The 27,989-nt window shown below is 39.3% G+C and overlaps 1 protein-coding gene across 1 annotated transcript in view; it reads right to left on the bottom strand.

The window, feature by feature from the left end:
* The window catches only part of LOC140142035 (uncharacterized), a 142,224-nt gene that overhangs the window by 14,731 nt on the left and 99,504 nt on the right, over positions 1 to 27,989 (bottom strand). Inside the window, 1 exon segment of the mRNA XM_072163947.1 lies at positions 136 to 330. Coding sequence (XP_072020048.1) covers positions 136 to 330 — 195 coding nt within the window.

Below are 27,989 nucleotides of genomic sequence, written 5' to 3'. Positions count from 1 at the left end.
TAATTTCATTTCCCTCAAATTTTCAAAGGTCATTTAATGAATGTGCAAATGGATATGTATTGGGGTTAAAGAACTGTGCCTGATAAATGAGCATGTTGTGGATCCTAGTGTTCCTATACTAATAATAATACACACCTGGAAGCAGCTTATCCACTAGCGTATGAGACAACCCATCCCCTGTGTTGTATACAATGGCATCAACAAGACTCTTGGTCGTAGGTGGTGTATCATAGGGAAATGCTCCAGAGGGCGCTCTATAGATGGCTATTGCATCGGGTCCATTTTGCAGCAGGCCAAGTCTGCGACTCACTGATATGGCTACATCTGCACCTGAAGAGAGGAAATAAAAGTATGATTGCTCAAACGTAATAATAATATTCCTAACTCAACTGGAGGCCGGAGACTCCCATATTTGTGTTCTTTACTATATGGAATTCCGATATAGAAGAACCTCGCAGGGTCAGAAAGCAATCTTGAGTAACCTTCTGTTAACATTGACCAACACTAACCTTAATGTAAATTAACATTAACCATCAGTAGTCACCGTAATGTAACATTGACCAGTAGTAACACTGGCCAACAGAGGGGGTAATTTCGACAAAGGGTCAAAACCACTAAAAACCTGTCGCAACCATTCAACTTAATATATTGTACCAATGTGGATCGTAATATAAGAAAATGATCATGGAATATCACATAACAGGCTATAATATCTGAAAATTTGATCATTCAAATCGTATTATTTTGGAAGTAGCGATGTTTTGACGCAAATCATGAACTTCACGTATTTGTGAAATGTGCTTAAAAGAAACACATTAAATATGCTTTGAAATAGTATCTACCAAAAAGCGTTTCAAAAGCGTAAAAAGGGCCAAAGTTTAAAAATCTTTCCTGTGTGGCTTTTCACCCTTTTTAAACTTGGTCCCATTCAGTATAGTAGTAATTTCTACAATTAGGTTTAAGACTGTTCAAAAGCTATGTATTATCAAAATCATTTGAAGGTTTATGTTTCATTATATTGCATGTTCATAGAATAGAGAGTAGTAGAGTATTATATATACTTAGCAAATTGACTGTCTGTCAACTTGCATATAGGCCCTACATCTGTACATGAGGCGAGAATCGCACAAGGCGATGAAGAATTTAACAAAGTGAGTATTTGCTACTTTTGCTTAAATCAAAATACATTATAACGTCTTTACGGAAAAACTTCAATCACGCACGAACATTTATTCATTTACTCTACAAAATGAACAATGACAACTAAGAAAACAAACAAGTAGCCTAAAGATGACTTCATATGGGTCTTTAGAAACTTTCATAAATGGGACCAAGTTTAAAAAAGGGTGAAAAGCCACACAGGAAAGATTTTTTTAAACTTTGGCCCCGTTTGACGGTTTGAAAAGTTTTTTGGGAGATATTAATTCTATATTTGATGTAAAAAAATATTGCGCGGTAAGGGGTTCTTTGTAGCCATGCGAGGCGAACTAGTTGGATATCCATATTTCATGGTTAATGGTTCTTTGTAGCCCTCTTGGGGCAAACTAGTTGGATATCCATATTTCTGGATGAGTGGTTTTTGAAGCTTGAGGGGCAAACTAGTTGGATATCCATATTTCGTGGTTTGTGGTTCTTTTTAGCCCTCTGCGGGCAAACTAGTTCGATATCCTCATTTCGCGGTTAGTGGTTTTGACGACCCGTAATCACCCCATCAGCTGCATGGGGTAAGAATTATTTAAAAAAATTAATATCTGAACCCAATAGTTCAGCGAGGGACTGGAAACGACATATTGATGATTATATACCTCATATATAGATTCCTCTCATCTGATTGGTTAAAAGTGGAGTCATTAAAATAGCTGTGCCCCCTTTTTCTATCAAGATGACGTCATACAACAACTGTGCCCCGGCACAGTTGATTCTATGCCCGGAAAATAATTGGATATTCGCAACCCGAATACACAGATCGCTCAGTATACATTGCGCACCCACTATACGGCCGGCGTTGATTACGAGTGTTGAGACTATAGCGCCGTCACAGTTCGCAATGAATTTGACCTCTCCTTGCTTGACGACGATCTTTCACCGGCCGCCGTAGTGAGTGCAGTGATTGTTTACAAAATGTTACATGTCAAGGATTTATACCTGCCAAATGTCACTTTTTAGACAAATTACTACGACCTGGAGACTCGGCAGTGTGTGATGTTAGCACAGAAACGGTAGGGTTGTTTTAGATTATGACATCGGTAGATATCGGTCCAAATTCTGCACCCTTGCTCTTGCATGCACTGTCATGCTGTGTGCATTTAAGCCTAAATGCCTATGCAGTTAAAAGCTTGTAGGCCTTGTCAGTCAGGAAATCTTTTAACCAATCAAATGAGAAGAATCTATATTATTCGGTATATAAAACAAATATTGACTGCTTAATATTGGTGCACAGTTTAAAATTATAGGCCCTCGGTGATGTCAAAACCATGACTATGCCCTCAGCTTCGCTTCGGGCATAGTCATGGTTTTGACATCACCTCGGGCCTATAATTTTAACTGTGCCCCTCATAGCAGTCAATATTTGTATACTATATATAGAGTGTATTCAATAAACCCAAGCAGAACAAGAGCTGCTAAGTAACCGTTATCCATAACCATAAACACATGCATGATCAGACAACGAGTGTTCAATTTCCCCATAGCTTCCCACGTTGTACACACGTCAGTCGAATTTGGCGGTGTTGGTTTGTTAGCCCTCAAGCTATAACATCGTTCACTTTTTGTTGAACTTTGTATGTGGGCCTCACTGTAATAACATAAAGATCAGTCTGATCAGTGTGATATCATTTCAAGAGGTCACTTCACATGATTAAGCTAAACAGCCTAATTCGCCCTGATTTGGTAAAATGATCTAACTTGAAATTAAAATCGCTGTTTCGAGAAAAAGAGCTTTAAAGTTTGAACACTTGACGTTTTTCTTTTTGAATCAAATAAATTATTAAACAGATCTAATGTCTTAGAAAATATATAAATCTCATTATTTGGTGCAGAAAAAAATTAAGAGTCCCACGTAACATCGCATGGTAAAAAGTGAAAAGTAATTGAACAAAATGGTGTTGTTCAACGATGTTTTAATATAAAATTATACACTGACTTTCGTACAAAAGTACTTTATCAAAGTGAGCAAAAACAACGGTGACACTCCCATCACGCGCCACTACAACGAGATTCCCCATATTCCGTCTGATCTTAAAGTCACTGGCCTTCTCCAAACCTCAGGTTCAGATCACTAGCGTTGGTTGAAGGAACACCAACATACAATCAATCAATCAATTTATTTCATCCATTCATATACATACTATATGCCATTACGGCACCCTTGCTGGCCCTGATAGCATCGGACTTAATGTCCAATTTTCTGCATTCAAACTTTAATTTCCTTTTGGTCACGCCCTGCCCATTTGGTAGATCTTCATTCTCTCCATTATAGCAGTTTTTTGTATTAATTTCTTTCTCTCTTTCTTTCTTTCTCTCTTTCTTTCTTTCTCCCCTTCTTTCTTTCTCTCTTTCTTTCTTACCTCCTTTCTTTTGTTTTTCTTTCTTTCTATCATAGGCCTACTTTCATTATTCCTTTCCTTTTTAGTTCTTTTTCTTTTCTTTATTTCTTTCTTCTCTTTTCATTTTCCTTCCTTGCTTTTTTCCTTTCTTTCATTCTTTCTTTCTTCCTTCCTTTCTTTCCTTCTTTCTTTCTTTCTTTCTTTCTTCCTCTTTTTTCGTATTTTCTTTCTTTCTTTCATAGGCCTACTTTCATTCCTTCCTTTCCTTTTTCGTTTCTTTATTTCTTTCTTCTCATTTCTTTTTCCTTCCTTTCTTTCTTTCCTCCTTTTTTTCTTTCTTTCTTTCTCTTTCTTGTTCATTCTTGACTTTGTTCCTTTATTTTCATCAGTCTCTCTTCCTCTTTCTTTGCATTTCATTTAATATCTAGAGTTTGTCTGCGACTGCTTTCGCTCGCGCTGCTTTAATTTGCATGTTGCGCCATTTCACGATTTAAATTACTATAGGCCTATGGCCCTAGATTGCCGAAAGGATTGTGAAATGTTCCAAAGGTTAATGAACGAGAATGAAAAGAACAGATTAACTTTATCATGTTTGTCTCCCTATGCATGAGTGCGTATATTTATGGCCTTTACAATATTTCCTTATGTTCTTGTTAGGTATGGGGTATATTAAAATAAAAAATAGTTATATTAAATGAAATCCTGGCATAAATAAATCGTCTTCATTCAATTGTGCTCTCTCTAAAGCAAGTAGAAATAGCTTGTACACTTTCAACATGGGAACACGTTTTTGACGTATCTATAATTAGTAAAAAGATGTAGCTCAGCGGCCAGCCAACAAAAAGAAAATGTCTATAGTAGGCCCTTAGCTGGCCCTATACGTGAAACAAGATTTTCTCTCTGAATTGGCCGTATTTTACGTGTAAGAAAATCAATCGCATTATCGTGTTCACTCAAAAATTTAGAAATGGGCACTTCTGGGTTGGGTATCTATAGATTCTATAGAATTTAAGTATGATATATTTTCGATGGTAAATATATTTCACTAGCAATGTACAACATTTTTATTTTTTTTTAGTTCTATGAGTATGTAAACAATTTGTAACATATGTTACCATTCTTAACAGTGACACAATGCAATATGAGGAACCATTATGGAAATCATTTGGTGGTATATGTCAAACACATTAAACAAGAAACTTTTTGATCCAATACTTGCATAAGATTCTCTAAAGTACCAGATAATAGTTTAAATTATGAAAGGTGGGTATTCGATTACTTATTCCACATCTCCTGTATTCAAATTCACACTCACTCCAGGATACCAATGGTAAGGGTGAAATAAGTCTTTTCGGTTGAAAGAAGCAAGTTCAAACATCCATTTCAAATAGTGAAAACCGATCATTAGTAATGTGCTTCCCTCCCTGACAAATACAATGCTGAGTCTTACAAACCATAGTAACGTACGTTACCGTACAGCAGTAAATTTCGCTAGTTTTCTTGTAAGTGCCATAAATAAAAAAGTTCACAATATTACGTGCTCATATTTGTCTGGGTCAAAATTCGAAGTATCATCTCTGATTTTATATGTGCAAACATGATTAGAATAACATTATATTTTCCCCATTTTTGGAAATCCGAATTGCTCGTTTTTAGTGGTTTTGACCCCAAAAAGTAACCTTATTGTAACATTGACCAACAGTAACATTGCACCAACAGAGGGCGCTATTTACGCCATATATTCAGTGCCATATACTAGTAGACTCAACATCAATGTAGGTTCAGCCGGGGGCGGGGGGTTCAGTGTGTCAGTGCGATATATAGACTGATTTAAAGGGGTTGTTGGTCATCCTAAGGCACCCCCTGGACCACACCCGTTTATTGTGTCCCTTATTTGACTTTCCGGGGTTGGCAGATCTGCAACACCCAAAAAATGTGTCTAACTGTATGATGTGTGAGTGAGGGGTTGGTGGGAGGGGGAGGTTGGCTTTTGGTGGGTGGTCCACTTGAATCAATGAATTGTTAGTTTTAAATTGTGCTTATGTGTGTAAGTCAGCTGCATAGGTCATGTAATAAAGTCAGTGCAAAAGTTTAAAAAATGCTTTGTACATACGAAAGTGGACATTTTAAAGTGTTGTAACTTGAAAATGGAGCCTTTTTGAAAATTGCTTTCTTTTTCTATGAACATGATTATTATTATTATTATTATTATTATTATTATTATTAAAGCACATTTCTATAGCGCTCTACAAATAACACAGCGCTTTTGCTCCAAAACAAAAAAAACATAAGAAAAACAATATAATGTCATTTGCTATTGTCATTTTTTCGATGTGAAAATATACATACATCACCAGGTATTTTCCTACTTTTTTACACACACAGTAGCATCTCCATGGGTGGTTGATTTTGAAAGTAGAGTGCCCCTAGCATGCTTTAGCAGGGTTTTGAAGTACACAAATAATACAATTGAAAATACAAATGAAAAATGGTTGGTGCACTATATGATTATATACCAGAGAAAGTTATGTAATCAACCATTCATAACCTCATTAATAAACGTGATGCGTGCGATCCAATTACATTTAGTTATTTGTGAGAACGCGAATGCAAATAGAGGTCATTAATATCACACAATTGACCGCAAAATGCGTAATTGTTCCAATGTCGCACACAATTGACCGGCGTGTTGGTTAAGCGTCGAACAAACTGCGCGCGCGCTGGCTACCGTATTTGGAATGCGCGCTAACATATTTGCACAGATTGTGATACGCACTTCCGTTATTGGTCATCCTGTTTTAGCCTGATCAATTTTTGAAAAGGGAAGATGTAAAAATCATCTTTTTTTATGAACTTTTGAGCAAAATTTTGTGTAATTTTTTGTAAGGTGAAGAGATTAAACTTAACGGTTATGAATGAGGTTAATAACTTTGCATCGGTGATATGTCGGGCATTGTGAAAAATCTAAACATTTTGCTTTGGACCTCGGAATATCCCTCGGGGCATCGGGATATTCCTCGGTTCCAAAGGCAAAATGTTTAGATTTTTCACAATGCCCTCCAAATAACCGATGCGCAGTTATTAACCTCTAAATAAACTGTCTAGAATTTATGTATGAGTGATATAATATCACACGCAACAATTTAACACTGTCCGAGGACCTGCAAATTGGGTAGCATTGAAACTGCAAACTCAAGACTTTTCGCTCACATTGTTGAAAGAAGACTTGTCAATATTAAAAAGTTGAACTTGGACTAGAGAAATGTGTATTTGGATTTTTTAAAATTGTCTGTATAATTTCAACAGGCAAGTTCCAGGTACTAGTACCATTGTGGTATGGTGGTATGCGCCGTGCCTTCTCTACATCAGTAAATTTCCATCGTCAACTGTGTAATTGAATGGGATTATTTTGAAATTTTAAAACGCTTGAAATATCACAAACAAATAGGCCTATATGTTAATAAAAAAACATAAATACAAGCTAAAACTGTTGGGGTTCGATAATGAACCCCACAAAACTAACCGAGTATATGGAAAATGCCATACGGCCAAGCGTTTTTGTCAGCTCTCTCCGACCATCATGCCACTCACCGCCTGGTTTTCCTTGGCCTTAACCACTACTAAAACACCATAGAATTTATATCCAATATTATAAAGACTAGGTATAGTCTTCCCACTAACCCTATCAACATTAACAGAATATTTAATATCCTTTTTTGAAGTTCTTTCTACGTAGGACTCCTACGTGATATGCTTGAGACGCATAGGAAAGAACAACTACTATAATAATAACATGACACAATACATATTGTTGTCTATGCCCAGTCAATATGTTTAAGAAATGATGGGTAATTACACCCAAATAACGTGTCCGAGGCAGTAAAAACGTAATAATGGGCGAGGTACAGCCGAACCCATTATTTAAACGTTTTTACTGCCAAGGACACATTATTTGGGTGTAAAGGATAATGCTGCACCCTTTATTTCTATTCTATTACCACAACATTTTTACCCAAATTATTTTAGGTTGTTTATTTCCAAGGTGGAGCGGATATGCGTACTGATGGCGCGTATCGCGGAAATGCGACCCATTATGAATCGTGAGTGTATTAAAGTGATGATATTTGTTGCCTTGGTATGTATCGTTTTAATGACATGAAAAACATGATAGATAATAAGTTCTGGTATGATACTCTGTTTTCTTGGTCCTCACTTATAAACATTGTAAATAATAATAATCTGGATTTTAACCGTATTGCAAAACAATATTTGTGGTGGAACGATAAAATAAAGATTGGTGGTAAATCAGTTTGTTATGCCCATTGGAAAAAAAGGGGTGTGCTGTTTATAAATGATCTCTTAAATGCAAACGGATCCTTTTTGTCGATTGTTGAATTTACAAAACTTTATAAAGTGAAGACCAATTTCTTAGAATACAATGGTATTATTAGGGCAATTCAGTCAAATTGTAATTACAATGGTACTATAGGCTCCAAACTAGCCTCCCCTTTTCAGCCGTATAATATGGAACTACTTTTTAAGCAACGAAAAGGGTGCAAAATGTTCTATGATATTTCTATTGAATCAAAGATGAAGAATACAATGAGTAAGTCAAAGTGGCAAATGGAATTTGGAATGGAGAATGATGATTGGAAAAAAATATGTACCTTAAATTTCAAATTTTCCACTGATGTTAAACTGAGATGGTTTCAATACAGAATTAATCAGAGTATCATAGGTACAAATACATTGTTGTTAAAAATGAACATAAGTGATGATGACTTATGTACTTTTTGTAAGATAAATCCAGAAACAATCAAGCATCTCTTTGTGGATTGCCCTTTTTCTAGAAATTTTTGGGAAGATCTCAAAGACTGGATAAAAGACAAGATCAGTATAGATCTAGCTATGACCCCTCAGTTAATTCTTTTTGGATCTAAATATGATTTAATTCTAACACTGATTTTGACTATTGCAAAATTTCATTTGTATAGAGTAAAGATGACAGAGAAACGACCAAACTTAGATGTTTTAAAAAGGGAACTTAAATGTTATTATAATGTTTTGAAATACCAAGCAGTATGTAGCCTAAAGTTACAAAAGTTTAATAATGAGTGGCAATCCTGGCAACTGTTAATGTTATGATATAATTTTTCATTCCTGTGTATTTTTAATCCATAGTAAAGAAAGTAAAATATGCTCAACATGCTCAATGTGTGGTGGAGGGGGACTAGCCAACCACAGCAACAATGCCTGTCGTAACATGTCCAATCCCTGGCTGTGACTACACCACTGCCGATCTTGATGCTGCCATCGTTGCTGCACTCATCACTACCCACAGCGGTATCCACACCTCTGGACAAACAGCCAAGGTGGAAAAGGTTAAACGACCCACGATTGCCGCTGCTGGCTCAAGTGAGGAATGGGCTTACTTTACATCTCGCTGGACAGACTATGTTGAAGCTACCAAAGTCACGGGCAAAGATCGGGTGGTACAATTGCTTGAATGCTGCTCAGAACCGTTACGCAAAGACCTCACAAGAGCAGCAGGAGGAACCCTTACAAATAAAACGGAAGCTGAGGTTCTAGCAGCGATAAAGATACTCGCCGTACGTGAGGAGAACACAATGGTCGCAAGGGCACATCTCCATAACATGTGACAGGATCGTGACGAAGCAGTCCGCAGCTTCGGGGCTCGACTCCAGGGACAAGCAGGCATTTGTAAATTTGTTATTAAGTGCCCAGGCTGCAACACTGACGTCAACTACACAGATGCAATTCTCAGAGATGTTCTGACACGAGGCATTGCTGATCCTGACATTCAACTTGACCTCCTAGGTAGTGAGAATCAAGACATGACATTGGAAGAGGTGTTTCAATTTGTTGGCGCCAAGGAGTCCGGAAAAGCGATCAGCTTCCACGTTACTCGACTCACATGCAGTTGGCGCAGCAGCCACCAGCACGCGTATAGGAAGGCCACAAAAGCAAACTTTAAGGATAAATATGACCCTGCTCATACTGCGGCAAAAGGGTCATGGCAAAAGTTCCCCTGCCTGCATACGCAAGAATGAATGCCCAGCATTTGGACACACATGTGAACTTTGTCATCGTGAAAACCACATGGAGGGTGTCTGCCGAAGCAAAGACAATCCAAAACTTTCAAGACGAACACCCTCAGGTCCTTCGCAGGACAAAGAAAGTGCTGTATTTGATGCTTTATGCACTGTCACTGACTCAGGACGCCCTGTGACCAGACACAAAACGGTCCCCCTTGACCACCACATTTCACGACAACCTGTCCGACACTTGGCACAAGAAGAGGTCCTCACCCCAACCCTATATAGATGTGACCATCAAAGTCGTTCCCAAAGATTACACAGACCTTGGCTTTGACCTATCCACTCCCAGCATGACCTGCCAGATCCCTGCCATGGCTGATACAGGTTGCCAGACATAGGGCCTGCACTTTGGCTCGACATTTGAAAGGGGCGTGAATTCATTTTTGGATACGCCCCTATTATAATTAGGTAATACTCACACACATTCCCTATATGTATATACATGTTCCAAATGTAGTAAATCTGTCTGCTTTATCTGTATTGTGCCGTTCTTAAGCAAATAGTTAAACACAATTTCATCAAACATTATAACAATAGCTCTTTTACAGTGTGCAATCATCCCGGGCAATAAATTGGGCAATAATAGAGGATGTGCGTGAAATTATTGATTGGCTCCATACAAAGGATTTGAACCGGTGTCCTTCACCGTAATCATGGCGCAATGCAGTGCATTCAATCAAACGTTGTCGTCAACCTATTTGATCGTATAGTGCATTTGTTATGTGTGTGAGACGAGCTGTCGCGGTAGATTGCAATAGCTTGTAATCATGGTTTTGTTGAATGAATTTGAGTACTCCGCCATACAGTATGATACGTCATAATCTAGGTGATTATTTGCATTGGATGCCTTGAATACGCTGGCGAAGTTGTGTAATAATCGGATTAATGCTATAACAGTAGGTGAATAAGTTTTGAATATATCGCGTTGCAAAGCCCCATTCAGTGATCCCAGCGAAAGTGAAAAAAAAAATCAAATTGTTACTTTTATAAATTTTTTTAATGAAAAAAATTGGCAAAAAACCCCAAGAAAACGGCAGTATCGACGAAGTTGAAGCCCCATTCAAATACATGTAGCTAATTTATATACACCAGGCACAAAAAGAAACTCGTCAGTTCTATTCATCCTTGCTGTTCAATAACTTGATAATTTTAGATTATTCTGAAATATACATTTTATTAATTGGACTTTTCTTTCTCATTTGACACCCTGTTCATGAACATTGAGCAAGAATTGACCAAGATATGCGCCTCCAAACTCTCAAACCCCAAAATTAAAAGTTGCAATTTTAACGATTCAATTGTGCCTGTTACACTGTGTGCTTTATTGATTTGCCCGTGGTGCTTGTATGCAATACAACGATGCGTTCCCATTGAAAATCATTGAAAATGCAACTTTTGATTTTGGGGTTTGAGGCTTTGGAGGCGCATATCTTGGTCAATTCTTGTTCATTTTTCACAAACAGGGTATCAAATGAGAAAGCAAAGTCCAATTAACAAAATGTATATTTCAGAATAATCCATAATTATAAAGTTATTGAACAGAAAGGATGAATAGAACTGACGAGTTTCTTTTTGTGCCTGGTGTATACTGTCTGTATATAAATTACAGATTCACGTAAATGCATTATTTTTGTCTTAACTAGGCCTGCACGGCTTTCGGCTGAACCACCAGCAGAAGATACCAAATTGATGTTTTATGACCTTTGAAATTCTTTTGTTGCGAGTGACATGGTCAGTTCAATTCACGCCGAGTGTCCTTGACAGGTTTGACTTTGCTTCAGTGGTCATGAAAGAATTCAAAAGATAACCTCTGCCCCAACAATCCCAAGCAATTGTCTGAAACTGCTCTTCGGATGATGTATTATAAGAACTCAGTCGTCAAATGTGATGCGATCAAGCAAAATCAGTCGGAACTTGGAAATATTGAATTTTCAGTTTCTTATAGGATAGTAAAAAGAATTTACAAAGCTCTATTTTGCAGAAATCCCCATTGAAATTGAACAACCAGTACCAAAGATATGGGCAATTTAAGAGTTTGCAAAACAAGAGGAAACTAGAGTCAATAGATTCTGAGTACAAGCCGCCGCAGTTGACCTTTGACCCCTAAACTTTGACCTTTGGGGTCATAAATATTATTATATTTTTAACATGTTTAGAATGTCGTAAGAATAATACCTGTTGAATTTGAGCTCGATTGGACCAATTTCGAAATTTGACCTTTGACCCTATAACTTGACCCTTGGGTCACGGATGGGGTCAACTGCTCTTGCATTGTGCTTAGGAAGTCATAAGAAAGATTCCTGGTGAATTTCAGCTTAATCGGAACTTATACATGGATTTTGATTTTTTAAATTTTTGATTGACCTTTTGACCCCCTTAATGACCTTTGACCTCAATGAAAAAAAAACCTTATGTACACCGACAAAATGCATTGTTCCAATTTTAATAAAAAAATTCTAACCTGTTTAGTTCTTGAGATAAAAATTCTTAAAGTTATTCAGCTAAAAACAGGAAGTGACCCCTTAATGACCTTTGACCCCCAAAATAAAAAATACCATGCATACATCAGGGAACACTGATTCATGTGTGCTGGTTATATTATTCTGGTCTGTTTATCTTTTGAGATAAAAAATTTTTGAACATTTTTGATAATTTTGGTTTTTGACCGGAAGTAACCCCTTAATGACATTTGACCCCAAAACTGTAGACATCCTAAAGACCCTGGCTAGTAGCAATGCATGTGTGCTAATGGCGACTCTCTGCTATGTAATTTGTAAAGACAGTGATTTTTTGAATATTTTTTAGACTTTGACCGGAGATGACCCCTTAATGACCTTTGACCCCTTATCTGAGCACACCCTATAGACACCGACTAAAGTCGAGTCACATGATATAACCATGTCCTCATCGCATGAAATTTGTGGAAGGAGTAGCATTTTTGTGAAATCAACATTTTTTGGCCATAAGGTCAAGGTCAAAGGTCACAGTCAGGTCAAAGTCAAATGTAAGGTTTGGCCTAGTCCAGTGGTCATTTGGCTCAAGTATGGTTGAAATCTGTCGAAGCATAAGAGAGCTAGGGTGAAACGTGGCAAGTCACGCAAAATTTGAAATTGGTTGCCAGAAGAAGAAGAAGAAGAACTAGATCTGGGAACAGATCTGAACCTAGCCGGGCGTTCCGGGCCGGAAATGCTAATCTTTGACCTTTGATCCTATTTACATATAACTTGAGACAGAAAGGTACAATCACAATGGTGCATCACTGTAGCATGTAGGGGCTTTATCCGTCTCCCATAGGCTGAGATACAGCTACTTTTCCATAGTTTTAAACATTTTTTTGCAAATTTGACGTTTTGACCTCCTTAATGACCTTTGACCCCAATATAAAAAAACCGCATATACACCGAGAAAATGCATTGTTACAGTTTAAATTAAAAAAATCTACTATGCTTAGTTATGGAGATAAAAATTCTTGAAGTTATTTAGCTTAAAACCGGAAATGACGTCTAAATGACCTTTGACCAAAAAATAAAAATACCGTGCATACATCGGGTATTACTAATGCATATATGAAGTTTATGTCACTCTGGTCTGGTTACGTTTGAGATTTAAAAAAAAATGAACATATTTGATGATTTTTGGTTTTTGACCGAAGCGACCCCTTAATGACCTTTGACCCCAAAACTGTAGACACCCCAAAGACCCTGGTTGGTAACAATACATGTGTGCTAATGACAAGACTCTGCTATGTAATTTGTAAAAACAGTGATTTTTTGAATATTTTTAGCTTTCAGACCGGAAATGACCCCCTTAATGACCTTTGACCCAAATTCTGTTAACAATTATTAGGCACTGGATATAGCAGATGCATATGTGTAAGTGACATCATCGTACTGTGTAATTTGTGGCAGAAGAAGCATTTTGAAGATATTTGGTTTTATACCGGAAATGACCCCTTAATGACCTTTGACCCCAAATTTGTGAACATCATATAGACACTGGATATAGCCGATGCATATGTGCAAGTGACGTCATTGTAGGATATAACATGTAGGAGAAGAAGCATTTTGAAATTTGTTGCCAGAAGAAGAAGAAGAAGAAGAAAGAAGAACTAGATATATTGCATCCTTAGTAAGGCTGCGAAGTCTAGCCGTGACCTTGAAATGACCTCTGATGACCTGGAAATGACCTTCACCACATATTTTGCATCATATCCACATAACGTATACTAATTTCCATGCAAATTGAACAAACTTTGCAATTTGACCCCTTTTGACCTTTGGTTGACCTCTGGTGACCTTGAAATGACATCCATTATATTTTGAATCATATCAAGATCACATACACTAATTTTCATTTAACTTGGACAAACTTTAGAACTTGACCCCTTTTGACCTTTGGTTGACCTCTGCTGACCTTGACATGACCTCCAATATATTTTGAATCATATCAAGATCACATATACTAATTTTCATTTCAATCGGACAAACTTTAGAATTTTACCCTTTTGACCCCAAAACAGACCCTCCTCCATGTTTAAGCCAAATCTGATTACAATCGTATATGAACATAATGCTAGAGCCCTTTTGGCATTATTCGGATGATCACAGCACGTAATATGCAGAAAATATTGAATTTTAAAGTGATTTTCAGTAATCAACCATTTTTGTCCCCTGTATGACCTTGAACTCAAAATCTGTGAGGACCCCATAGACACCAACTAATGTCAATGCATATGTGTCAGTCGCATCTCTGTACCATAGAATCTGTAGGAAAAGAAGCATTTTGAAGGTATTTGGTTATGTGCGGAAATACCACCTTAATGACCTTTGACCCCAAATCTGTGAGGACCCCATAGGCCCCGGCTATAGCCAAGGTCAATGTATAAATCTCATTACTGTACCATGTAATCTGTAGGAGAAGAAGCATTTTTGGTAAAAATCACATTTTTAGCCAAAATTACTCATGCATGACGTTTGACCCCAAATGGGTCATGTCAAATGTAAAGGCTGGGGTAGTGGAGCTTGTGCCCAAGTTTGGTCATAATCGGTCAAATAATAAAGGAGCTAGAGCAAATTATGTTAAATGTTGACAGAAAGAAGAAGAAGAAGAAGAAGAAGAAGAAGAAGAAGAAGAAGAAGAAGAAGAAGAAGAAGAAAGAAACTACTGGGAAACAGGAGTCTAGCCGCCGCTCGGCTAGACTAAAGATCCGATAGGATCACAGGACCTAGCCGGATCCCCGGCTAGGTAAAGAATTAGAGTAAGACAGAACAAGCCGACGTTCGTCGTCGGCTTGTAACAAAAGGAAATATGTCCTTTGTTTGTCTATATCTCAAAATCAATATTCCCGAGTTCCGACTGATTTTGCTTGATCGCATCACAAATGATGATAGTCATATAATGACCAAAAGATTATTACTGACTATATCATTGAAGACTGAGTTCCGCAGTCTAGTACAAAATCTGAATTTTGATGATTTTTACGATCGCCCGGATGAAAAAATCACTGAATGGGCCGTTAGTAGGCCTACCCTCCTCTCCTTACCCTGGCAATATGAATCAAAGAAAAATTAAAAAAATAAATAAATAAAACAAGAAAAAAAGACAAAGAAAAGAAATAATAAAAGAAAAACAAATATGAAAAGTTCGAACAATATTTGGTTTATAAAATTAATGTGACCGTGATGAGGCTCGAACTCACCACCTTCCGATTTAAAGTTCGAAGCGCTCGTGTACCAAATTCTGATGCCATACCAAGTGAGCTAGATGCTCCTGAGATACAAAATAAAACTAGATATATTGCATCCTTAGTAAGGCTGCGAAGTCTAGCCGTGACCTTGAAATGACCTCTGATGACCTGGAAATGACCTTCACCACATATTTTGCATCATATCCACATAACGTATACTAATTTCCATTCAAATTGAACAAACTTTGCAATTTGACCCCTTTTGACCTTTGGTTGACCTCTGGTGACCTTGAAATGACATCCATTATATTTTGAATCATATCAAGATCACATACACTAATTTTCATTTAAATTGGACAAACTTTATAACTTGACCCCTTTTGACCTTTGGTTGACCTCTGGTGACCTTGAAATGACCTCCAATATATTTTGATTCATATCAAGATCACATATACTAATTTTCATTTCAATCGGACAAACTTTAGAATTTTACCCCTTTTGACCCCAAAACAGACCCCTCCTCCATGTTTAAGCCAAATCTGATTACAACCAGTATATGAACATAATGCTAGAGCCCTTTTGGCATTATTCGGATGATCACAGCACGTAATATGCAGAAAATATTGAATTTTAAAGTGATTTTCAGTAATCAACCATTTTTGTCCCCTGTATGACCTTGAACTCAAAATCTGTGAGGACCCATAGACACCAACTAATGTCAATGCATATGTGTCAGTCGCATCTCTGTACCATAGAATCTGTAGGAAAGAAGCATTTTGAAGGTATTTGGTTATGTGCTGGAAATACCACCTTAATGACCTTTGACCCCAAATCTGTGAGGACCCCATAGGCCCGGCTATAGCCAAGGTCAATGTATAAATCTCATTACTGTACCATGTAATCTGTAGGAGAAGAAGCATTTTTGGTAAAAATCACATTTTTAGCCAAAATTACTCATGCATGACGCTTGACCCCAAATGGGTCATGTCAAATGTAAAGGCTGGGGTAGTGGAGCTTGTGCCCAAGTTTGGTCATAATCGGTCAAATAATAAAGGACCTAGAGCAAATTATGTTAAATGTTGACAGAAAGAAGAAGAAGAAGAAGAAGAAGAAGAAGAAGAAGAAGAAGAAGAAGAAGAAAGAAACTACTGGGAAACAGGAGTCTAGCCGCCGCTCGGCTAGACTAAATAAAATAATACACTGTATACCTGCTTGTGTCGGTAATTGATTTGCTCTAATTCCATAATGGTACAGTGCAACAGAGCAAAAATGCCCAAAATTTAAAACCTATATAATTTATGAACAATATACACTACACATAAAAATACTAATACAACGGAATTTCAACATAAGAATCCAAACAATTAAGTACCAACATGCACAGCGGTGTCCTTATATCATTTTTGGGTTTTAACAAAATGTTATCAAACCTCTACTGTGATTGGCAGCTGCACAAGGCATCTCTTTGATAGCTGATAATGGCCATCCATTCAGCAAGTGGCTACTAACTGACCTTGACAGGCTTGAATGAGCGCTGTCATCTGCTACAAAACCATCACACTCTAGGACCTGGTCCACAGTACTTTGACAATGGAGTGAAATTATTGATTAGGTGCGGATTTTAAAAGTACAGCTCCTATGCGTGTATAGCAAAAAAAATTGGAATAGAATGTTTGGAATCATGTAACTAAAATACTAAATGCATTCTGCAAAATGTGCTCTGACCAATATATAAAGCATTTCATTAGCTTTAATTTGACATATTGTTTGACATGTTTGGAATTATGGTAAATCATTAAATAAAATATTTATTAATTAATCAATTATGTCAATTAATTAAAATTTAATGCAAATATGCATATTTTCTCTCACAGAATTGTAGGATTTCACAAGAGCCATCTTTCTTGAAAGTTTGATTCTTATAACATACCGGTATCGTATTGCGTCCCGTTATAGTTGCAGAAAAAATACGCGTGCAGGACACACATCGCACCCCCACACACACACCCACCCCATCGCACCGCTTTTACAATCGTATAACATTCATTGGCGCTAGTAGTAAATTCCAATTTTCTTTGCTTTACCTCACTTGTTAGGCTCAAAAATTAAAAGGGGACATATCTGACAGTAAAAGCTTACATTTTATGGAAATTATGTTTAACTATTTGCTTAAACAGCACAAAACAGATAAAGCAGACAAATTTACTATACATAGGCCTATACATGTATGGTATGCCAGGGACTGTGTTGAAGGGACTAGAAACGGCTTCCACCCATTGTCCCATGCGGGTTGTTGGTTTACAAATTATCCTCAGTTGAGCAAGCATGAATAATACGTTCGTAGTCCGAATAATCAGTCCCGGAACAAGTGGCGTAGCGTGGGTCATCTGATTGGGGGCACCGACCATGATTTGGGGGAGCGCACCGGTCTGATTGGGGGCACAACCCAATTTTCCTATGGGATTTTAAAATTTTGCAATCGATTGGGGTGCGGGCACGCGACCCCCCCATGCCCCTATGACGCTACGTCACTGCCCAGAACAAAATATAAATTTCTGACATGATCGTGCTCTGGGTCTGAACTGTTTCCGTTTGAAATCTTGATGGCAAATTGGACAAAAGAAGCACATGGTTCTACTTGACAGCTTTTTAATCCCTGTTACCATGGTTACGTGAATCACGCTATTGTGGACCATCCTTCTGATACTTGAATGTTTGGACAATTGGAACGGTCTTTTGTCTACCTCTCTATTTCTAAATAGATGAGGAGGTCAAAATTGTCATCCTCGCCGAATAGGAAAGTCAGTGTAAGGCACTTGAAACTTGATTCTGAGTTTAGCGTCCACCGCCCGCATTATGAATTTTGTGCCGCATTTGAGATGTAAAATCTGAAAATAATTCATTATTTTGCAAATTACTACTAAACCAGAAAGAAAATTTGTTCTGCAAAATTTTAAACCCCTTTTTTTTGAACCCTTCAAAAACTATAGAAAGCCTTGAGAACTATTAGATGAATCCATCGAAATATTTTAGCATTAAAAATATACACGTTTTTGACCCTTGCTCTATCCAATTATTTCAATTATACCAGGGTAGACAAGAAGAGAACTTAACCTAGCCAAAATGTTTTTACCAGATTGTTGATATTGTAAATAATTTAACTAGGAAAGACCTATAAGTTTTGACAAATTGGTGCCAAACATGTATTTCATAATGTTCTGCATGATTGTTATTTTGGTATTTAATGAGTCAATCCCCCCCCCCATTTCCCTCTATCCTCAAATGTATACGGAGAGGTTAGTACAAATTGGAGTGAAGAAGACTGGCATGGTATACTTCGGAATACATTTAGTTTGTTTTAAAACTTGAAAAACAAAAAGCAAGATAATTATACTTTTATAAATGTTTAAATGTGTGATTGTGACATTATAATTTTATATTGCGACTGGCGATATCCAGTTAGAACGAACAAAAGCGCATAAGCATTGGTAAAAGGCCGCTGATAATGAAAGCTTGAAAATAATGAATAATGAAATAGTTGCCTCATTATGAGCTGAAAAAAATGGGACGCTAAACTCAACATCAAGTTTCAATAGCCTAATAGTACGGCACTACGTTGATCGATACCCTGGTACGAACCCAAGCACAGTTACAACACAGCGTGTGGCTTGTCTTCCCGGGCTTGTCTTGAACATTGCGAAATGAGCTTACATGTTTGCCTATAATGATAGACTCTCGAAATGCCAACATAAATAATCAAAGAACGTTATTTTAATAATTATTTCAGTATCAAAATCAGTAGGAACAGCAAGCGTACGGTGTACACATTCCAGAAAAATGTAAATTTGTTATAGCATTCTTAGTAGAGGACCAGCCTGTAGACTCCGTGACTAAATCATAGAACAAAAGTTTGAGAGTCATTTTGGGATCTTTGATTGATTGTGAATAAATTTAGCTTGGGCTCACCTCCTGAAACTTCCGGGCATTCCGGGAGGGGTCAATCAAGGTCACATAGGGGTCAAATTTTCAGAGTGCTCCAACTATGCCAAGTAATATATCAAAATACTCGTATGGTCATGAGGATTCCAAAATGTATAGTTTGTTATCGTCAGACCTTTCTAGAGGGCGCTTTGATGATAAATTTCAAAGGTCAACGACCTTTTGAATTCTGACCATGAGTTAACAACGTCTGATTTTGGTAATTTTGGTGTCTAATTATATGTTTTCTTGCATGAGAAATACAACTAAGCAAATTAAAAAACTATACAAGGAACCGATGACCCTCTTTTGCAACAGGGCTGCTAAAAACATCTATATTGTAATTATTAGGTTATTGGTTTCATGTACAGTTTTTTTTTTTGCGTAGTTGTATTTCTCATGCAAGAAAACATAATTAGATACCAAAATCACCATCGTTACACAGAAATTATGTTCTACAAAGGATATACATTTTACACAATAGGGTGCTTGCACGGAAGATCATAAGTTCAAATCATCCTCCAGACACGCTCCAGAAGACATATGCAAATGCATGGAGTACAATACCAATCACCTGTAAACTGGTATAGATCAAAGTAAATCTTTGTACTCCATGCATTAGCATATCTTATGGAGCTTGTCTGGAGGATGATTTGAACTAATGACCATTCGTGCAAGCACTCTATTTGACATAACTTTAGAAATATTTGAATTGGGCAACATGAGTAAATAATAAGAAAACAAACATCACGCCCTCGATGCAACTCGCATGTAATCGAAGGCCATAAAAGATAACCTGATAACAATAGCTTGACAATAGCTATCTATAATCCGTTCGAGTCCTTCATACACAGTCCCTGGTCCAATGCATATACTGTGTGTATTGTTCCCGGTATTGTCAATGCAGTCAAGCAAACATTTTGAAAAGGCTATAGTGTATCACAGGCATGTATTGAATGGCCAGTCATACAGGAATTAATCAACTTGCAGTGACTGGTTCCTTACCACATGTCAGTCATCTATTGGTTTTTTTTGACCATTGTATCACAGTGATGGCCAATCACAGGCGAAGTAATCAAATAGCAGTGACTGTTGCCTTTGTTACCACATGTCAGTCATCTTGTGATTATTGGACCATGTAAACCTGCAAAAACGAGCCAAAGTGCAGGCCCTATGGCTGCCTTGCTGGAATAAAGGTCATTCACCGCCTTGGGTTACGTGAATGTGACCTCCTCCCTGTATCCATGCAGATACACACCGCCAACTATGGAGGTATCAAGATCCTTGGGGCCACTGTACTCCGAATATCAGGCAAGGATGATCAAGGCGTAGTATTTGAAACACGACAGATGACTTATGTCACAGACACCTCTGACAAGTTCTTCCTTAGCAAGGAAGCCTGCATTGCCCTACCGATTATCCCCGAAACCTTTCCCAAGATGGGGGCGACTCACACTGCACAACAGCCAGATGCCACTGCAGCACTGCAGGAGGACCCCACCATAGCCTGTGACTGCCCGCGCCGCCAAAAGCCGCCTCCTCCCCCCACAAGTCTGCCATTCCCGGCCACTGATGATAACCGTATGCAGCTGCAACAGTATCTCCTTGACTACTACAAGTCAAGTGCATTCAACATCTGTGAGCACCAGACACTGCCCCTTATGGACACCCCTCCCATCAAACTCATGGTAGATCCCCAGGCTGAACCAGTCGCACACCACACACCAGTTACTGTCCCCCTCCACTGGAGAGATGCTGTCAAAGCTGGCATAGACCATGATGTGCAGTTGGGTGTGCTTGAACCTGTCCCTATTGGTGAGCCTGTCACCTGGTGCCATAGAATGGTTGTGTGTGCCAAGAAAAATGGCAAACCTCGACGCTTTGAGTCGACTTCCAGGCCCTTAATGCCCATGCCACACATGAAACACACCACACCCAATCACCTTTTCACCAGGCTAGGTCAGTCCCAAATGACAAGAAGAAAACTATCTTTGATGCATGGAACGGCTATCATAGCGTACCCATCTGCAAAGAGGATCGACACCTGACCACCTTTATTACACCCTGGGGCAGGTACCGTTACAAAACAGCTCCCCAAGGTTACATCGCCTCAGGTGATGGATACACCAGGCGCTATGATGCTATTGTGTCAGACATCCCTAACAAGACCAAATGTGTCGACGATGTCCTGCTTTGGGCTGACACATTAGCTGACAGCTTCTTCAGCTTCCAAGCTGTTGAGTGGCTTGACACCTGTGGGCGGAATGGAATCACCCTTAACCCTGACAAATTTGTTCTAGGTGCTGACACCGTGGACTTCGCTGGTTTTGAGATAACCCCCACAAATGTCCGCCCCTGCAAGAGGTTCCTTCACGCCATACTTGACTTCCCAACACCCACAAATATAACTGACATACGCTCGTGGTTTGGACTTGTCAATCAGGTATCATATGCCTTTAGCGTGGCTGCATGATAAGATGCTCCCGTTTCGTCAACTAATGCAATCCAATGCAACATTCAAATGGGATGAGCCCCTCCAGAGTGCTTTCGAGGAATCCAAAGCTGTCATTATTGGTGAGATAGAAGAAGGTGTTCGAATCTTTGATACCAGCAAGCCCACCTGCTTGGCCACAGACTGGTCCAAGAATGGCATTGGTTTTTGGCTGCTCCAAAAACACTGCAGTTGCCCTAACACTGAACCATTCTGTTGTAAGACAGGGTGGAAGATCACCCTTGTTGGCAGCAGATTCACACACCCCCATGAATCCCGTTACGCTCCAATAGAGGGTGAGGCCCTTGCAGTCGTTGATGCCCTAGACAAAGCCAGATACTTTGTACTGGGATGTGAGGACCTTATACTTGCTGTTGATTACAAACCCCTCCTGAAGATATTCAATGACCGTTCCCTGGAGGACATACCCAACCCTCGCCTGAAGAATCTCAAAGAGAAGACCCTGCGTTATCGCTTCCGAATGGTCCACATACCAGGCATTCGCCATCGTGCCACAGATTGCCTTTCCCGTCACCCAACTGGAGACCCTGTGAAGCTAAATCTTCCTGATGACATAGCAACTATTGATTCCATGCCCACCTTCTTAGCAGACTCGCAAACCCTCTTGCTTGGCCTACGCACCCCTGCAACACATATCAATGCCATTGAACAACAGATCTTGTCTTCTTCTGTGTACTCCCTGCACACCCTCAACCTCAAATATGTCACATGGGACAGAGTGCGTACTGCCACAGCTAGTGATGCCAACATGCACCCTTGTTGACCTCATAGAATCTGGCATACCGAATTCGACATGAACTCCCTGAACCCCTACGTGAATACTTCAAATTCGAGACGGTTTATATACAGTTGACGGCGTTGTGCTCTACAAGGATCGGGTGGTTATCCCACCACCCCTCAGAGATGAAGTGCTAGCCAATCTGCATGCCGCACACCAAGGAGTCACCTCCATGACTTCACGAGCGGAGGCATCAATCTTTTGGCCAGGCATTACCCCTGCAATTGCCGCAATTCGTGCCAGGTGCAATCATTGCAATCGCATCACTCCCTCGAACCCAAGTGCACCACCTACCCCACTAGTACCCCCTGATTACCCATTTCAATGTGTTTATGCGCCGATTTCTTCCACTACAAAGGTTGCAACTACTTAGTAGTGGTAGACCGTTATTCCAACTGGCCGGTTGTTGAGAGGTCTTCTAATGGTGCAGAAGGACTCATTACTTGCCTCAGACGCACTTTTGTCACTTTTGGTATCCCCGATGAGCTGGCATCTGATGGGGCCCGAATTCTGCGGTAGCTACATCGTCGATTTCTTCAAGACTGGGGCGTACATCATCGCCTTTCCTCAGTAGCTTTCCCCCATACCTACTGCCGTGCTGAGGTCGGGGTCAAGACTGTGAAACGTCTTCTTATGAACAACACCAGCCACAATGGTGATCTTGATACTGATGCATTACAACGTGCCATGCTCCAGTATCGCAATACCCCAGACAGAGATACTAAACTCTCCCCAGCCATGTGTATTTTTGGCCGTCCCATTCGAGACTTCATACCCATACCACCTGGTAAATACAAACCCCATGATACATGGCGGGAAACACTAGCAGCTTGTGAAGAAGCTCTCCATAACCGTCACATGAGAGGGCTGAGCGCTGGAGCGAGCACACCAAACGACTCCTGCCCCTTGCTGTTGGTGACCGTGTTCGCATTCAAAACCAGACAGGTCCACACCCCCTGAAATGGGACAAAACAGGTATGATTGTCGAGGTCCGCCAGTTTGACCAGTATGTAGTACGTGTTGATGGCTCCGGAAGGGTTACCCTACGGAATAGGAAGTTCCTCCGCAAATACCTCCCTGTCCAGATACCCTCTCCCCGATTGACAGTTGATACCGACATTGGAGTAAGCCGTCCGATAGTTCCACAACCTGTAACCCCACAACTATGCAACGCATCCAAGCCAACTGCTGCCACCAACAAAAATCCCCCAGGTTCAACCATGACAACTGTTAATCCACCATCACACCCTCCACTCCTATCACCCCCATTAACAGTGGATACAGCCCCTGGTCAACCATCCACCATGGCCCAGGACCCCTCTTGTCATCGTCACCAACTGCCCATCCTTGATGACAACCCTGAACCTATGGCTCATCCGCAAGATGCAGGACATTCCCGTCCCCCCGACGCTGACCCTTTGCCAGCAGTCGTCCCAGCTGCTTCCCCCAGGCGTTCTGGTCGGAGTACCCACAAACCTGCCTGGCACTCTGACTATGACATGTGATCCTGCTCCACCAACATCCTTTGACCAGTTGACCATGTTCTTTGTTGTTTAGACAGTGTTGTTCTTCGTAGTTTCAAAACAACAAAAATTTGACAGTGTTGTTCTTCGTAGTTTTCAAAAACAAAACTCTCATAACAAATGTTATTGTTTCATTATTAGTCTTTGCCACAGGATGTGCCACAGAACACTTATGAATAATATGTGCCACAGAACATTTTTCACACTATACCAATGTTCAGGACACTTGAATGAACATTAGGTGCCAAAGACTTGGGGGAGATAGAGGATATTGATCACCTCTTTTATGTATTTTGTTTTACAGACCGTGATCATTGTTGGTCGCCATTAAAGTTCAACAAATAGACAGCGTTCTTATTTCATCACCGTCCTGCACGCCGTGTACGTACTGTGTGTTATGAACATCGTGTATGCGTTCGACTAATAATTCCATCGTAATAATAGAGCGCCGGTTCCGGCATTTTATTCAAAATCTCGGATTTTGACAAAACTACAGCACCTAGAGCAGGCTTCCTCAAATAGATTTGTTGAAGCGCCACATGAAATAAAAGAAAAATGCAAAGCGCCACTCAATGCTTTAGCACCGCCGGGGGGAGTCAGAGGGGGTGTCCCCCCTGTGAAGCTATCAATTTTTTTTTTAATTTGAGGTGCAAATGACGCCATAATTGGTGCAACATTTTGTACCATTTTAGCCGCCGGTCGAGACATATTTTATTTTTTTAAATATTTTTAAATAATTTAAATGTTTTTTCACAAATCTAAACGCAGGCTATGCGCCACTCGAAGCTACGGTGCGCCACAAGTGGCGCGCGACGCTATTTATGGAGCCCTGACCTAGAGTGTTGATTTTTGCAGGGTATATTGGTTTAATAAAGTAGAATTTAATCGTGTAAAAAGGGAATTTTAAAAATTCAGTGAGGGCGTCTTCCTCAGCAAATGTTATAATATGGCTTTAACTAAAGTAACCATATTGTGGTTCAGGCATGGCCTCCAAAACTCCTATTTTAGAATTTTAAGTCCTACCTTCTTAATATCAGGTTTGCTGGCCTTAGTCAATATCTAAACACCATAGAATTTATAATTTTGTAAACATCCTGTACATTCTTCTTAACACTTCCACCTTAATTCAACATAAAATTAACATATTCTTTTTTGAAGTTCTTTCTGTGTAGGATACCTACACAACGCATAGAAAGAACAATTGCAATAAAAAACTGGAAGGCTATATATTTGTACACAAATACGGCTATACCCGCATGTTATCGGTGTACCCAAACCAAGGATTATTAAATCAGGATGTGACACTTCGTAATTTGCATGTGTCCAATTCATATGTTAATAGCATATTGTTATTAAAATGATGGTCTGACCTGGCCAGAGGCGTTAATATGATAGACGTTTGATCAAGGGACAGAGTAGTTTCCGTTTGTATCGGCTACCGAATCGAAACATAATTATTATGCACATTCCGACCAGACTAGCTTTGCCAGGCAGAGTAGGCCATGACGCGTGAGCCTATGTGCGAACGTACATTTTAACAAAAACAATATTATTTGAAGTTTTAATTTAAAAAATTACCCTATTTTACTAAATTACCATGTAAATTAACCGGTAATTTACCGACTCACAACACTGACATGAATACAAGTTTTAGCATTATTTAATAATATTATTTCCTCTATCGTTTGATGTACAATGGTACAGGTTGGGGGGGCAAAATAGTTTTGTACTTTTAAATAATTATGAGGGTGGGGGTCATAACAGTTTTAGGTCCATTAACTTGTGAGACCGGGGTCAACAAAGTTTTTGGTTCACGAAAGAGGGATGGGGGTTAAAAATTTGTAACACGAAAAAATATATTGTCACCCCACCAAAGTATTTCTGAACACTCCCTAAACTTAGTTGATGTTCAGCAATTTAATGTTATTTTTCAGTTAGTTTTGCTTTTGTTCTGTGTTAAATTATGGCAAACGGAAACAATCAAAATATGATGTAGCTAGGAAACAAATACTATAATCGCTCCTGGGTGTCACCACCCATGCATACTTTTTAATGTAGGCCTACCGGTAGGGGCCTATTGCCAATCACAAAGTTTGAAATTGTAATTGTTTAATGTAGGCTACTCCCTAACAGAATACGTTTATAGGCACGCTGGCGAAGTGACGTACTCAAATCGGATTAACTACCATAACAATAGATGAATACAATTTTGACTATATCGCCCGCACTCACGTTCATGCAGTAGGACCTACCGATGCATTGAACCATAGATGTCAAAGAAATGCCAGTGGCGTAACTTTGGTTCAGGGTGCCCGGGGGCGAAAGTAGATCGGGTGCCCCTAACCAATGGTGTGCATGGTGCAAAGCCCCCCCACCCGGACAAAAAATGAAAGAGAAAAGTGCTCTTCCGACAAAAATTGAAAGAGAAAATCGGGAGCATAAAGGAAAAGAAAAGGGACAAGAAGCCCGTTTTCCACCAAAATTCATCCCGATCATGGGCCAAAATAGTGCAAAATACAAAAGATTTGTGCGCTGCTCGCGCGCACATCCCTATTATACTTTGATCAGCTCGTAATAGGCGGGACTTGTTAGGCTTTTACCACTACGCCAACGGTAGACCCACGTTAAGAGAGCCATTATTTGACCTGTCCGGCCTATATTTTGTGTGTTAAAGAAAGTAGACAAAGTATAGGACTTGCATTAGTAATTTGTGATGCTTCTGGAGAGGTGACAAAACAATTCTCAAAGTAAAATATTTTGATATTAATCCGCGATGTTATAAGGCCCGCCGATTAGGAGCTGATCAAAGTATAAGCCCTTTCCACCCAGATCATGGGCCCAAATAGCGTAAAATACAAACATTTTGCTCTCTACGCCCGCACATTGTCTCAATAAAGCCTTTTTGGGAAGATCAAAGACTTAAATGCACATACTCTCTCTATGAAATCCGGTATATGTATAATTCCATCTGAAAATACCGGGTCAAAATTATGCAAGCGCAAAATTGCGTTCGTTTTTGCCCTCAAAGATTACCCCCGACCAAGAAAGCTTGCTATGCCCTTGATTGAAAGCCATATATACCTATACCGAATAACTTTTAAAAAAAATAGTGTTTCCGATCAAATTAATTTCATCTTTCAATGAACTTCATGTTAACAAAAAATGTTTTCATCTTCTCCAATGGCTTTACTTTTCAAGATTTATCACTAGCTGCAGTGACGTAGCTAGAGGTTGTGGCGCCCGGGAGCAAGAGTACAAAATACCCCTTCTTCCTAAAACAATTGCACGCGGGCGCGCGAAATTTCAGGCTTAAATACCACTAATTTGGTATAATCAAGTTGAATTTCGGTCTTTCAAATGACAAGTTAAGGTGCACTGCGCGCGAAGCGCGCGAAAATTTTGTGTTGAGGGGGGCACCCAAATGAAGATTAATTCTCTCCATGGTAGGTAAACTTGGTGTCCACTTCGTTCCTATAACAAAGTATTATCTTGTCGAAATGCATGTGTATCCAGGCTTGGCCAGGGTGCCCCTTAGCCCGGGTGCCCGGGGGCGCGGCCCCCCAGAGCCCATAGGAGTTACGCCACTGAGAAATGCTAATCACTTGCACCTGTAAGATTAGTCTCTTTGAAAAGAACGGTATTGTATTCAATCTATTATATGATTGAAGACAGGTGTACAGACGGCTTGACGTGAGCCTATGATTTTTTTTCTGGGGTCTTGTGGTGTACGCTGGTTATCATCGATGTTGAAGTGCCTATAATAGTTCAATGTAAGAAAATGAGCCAATAGACGTGATGAATAAAGATCGGATTTTTGGATTATTAGTGGTGGTATACAATTAAATGTC

The sequence above is a fragment of the Amphiura filiformis genome, chromosome 2, assembly GCF_039555335.1.
Source record: "Amphiura filiformis chromosome 2, Afil_fr2py, whole genome shotgun sequence".
NCBI classification, from domain to species: domain Eukaryota; kingdom Metazoa; phylum Echinodermata; class Ophiuroidea; order Amphilepidida; family Amphiuridae; genus Amphiura; species Amphiura filiformis.
Note: the sequence above shows the minus strand (reverse complement) of the source record. Positions and strands in the feature narration are given on the sequence as shown.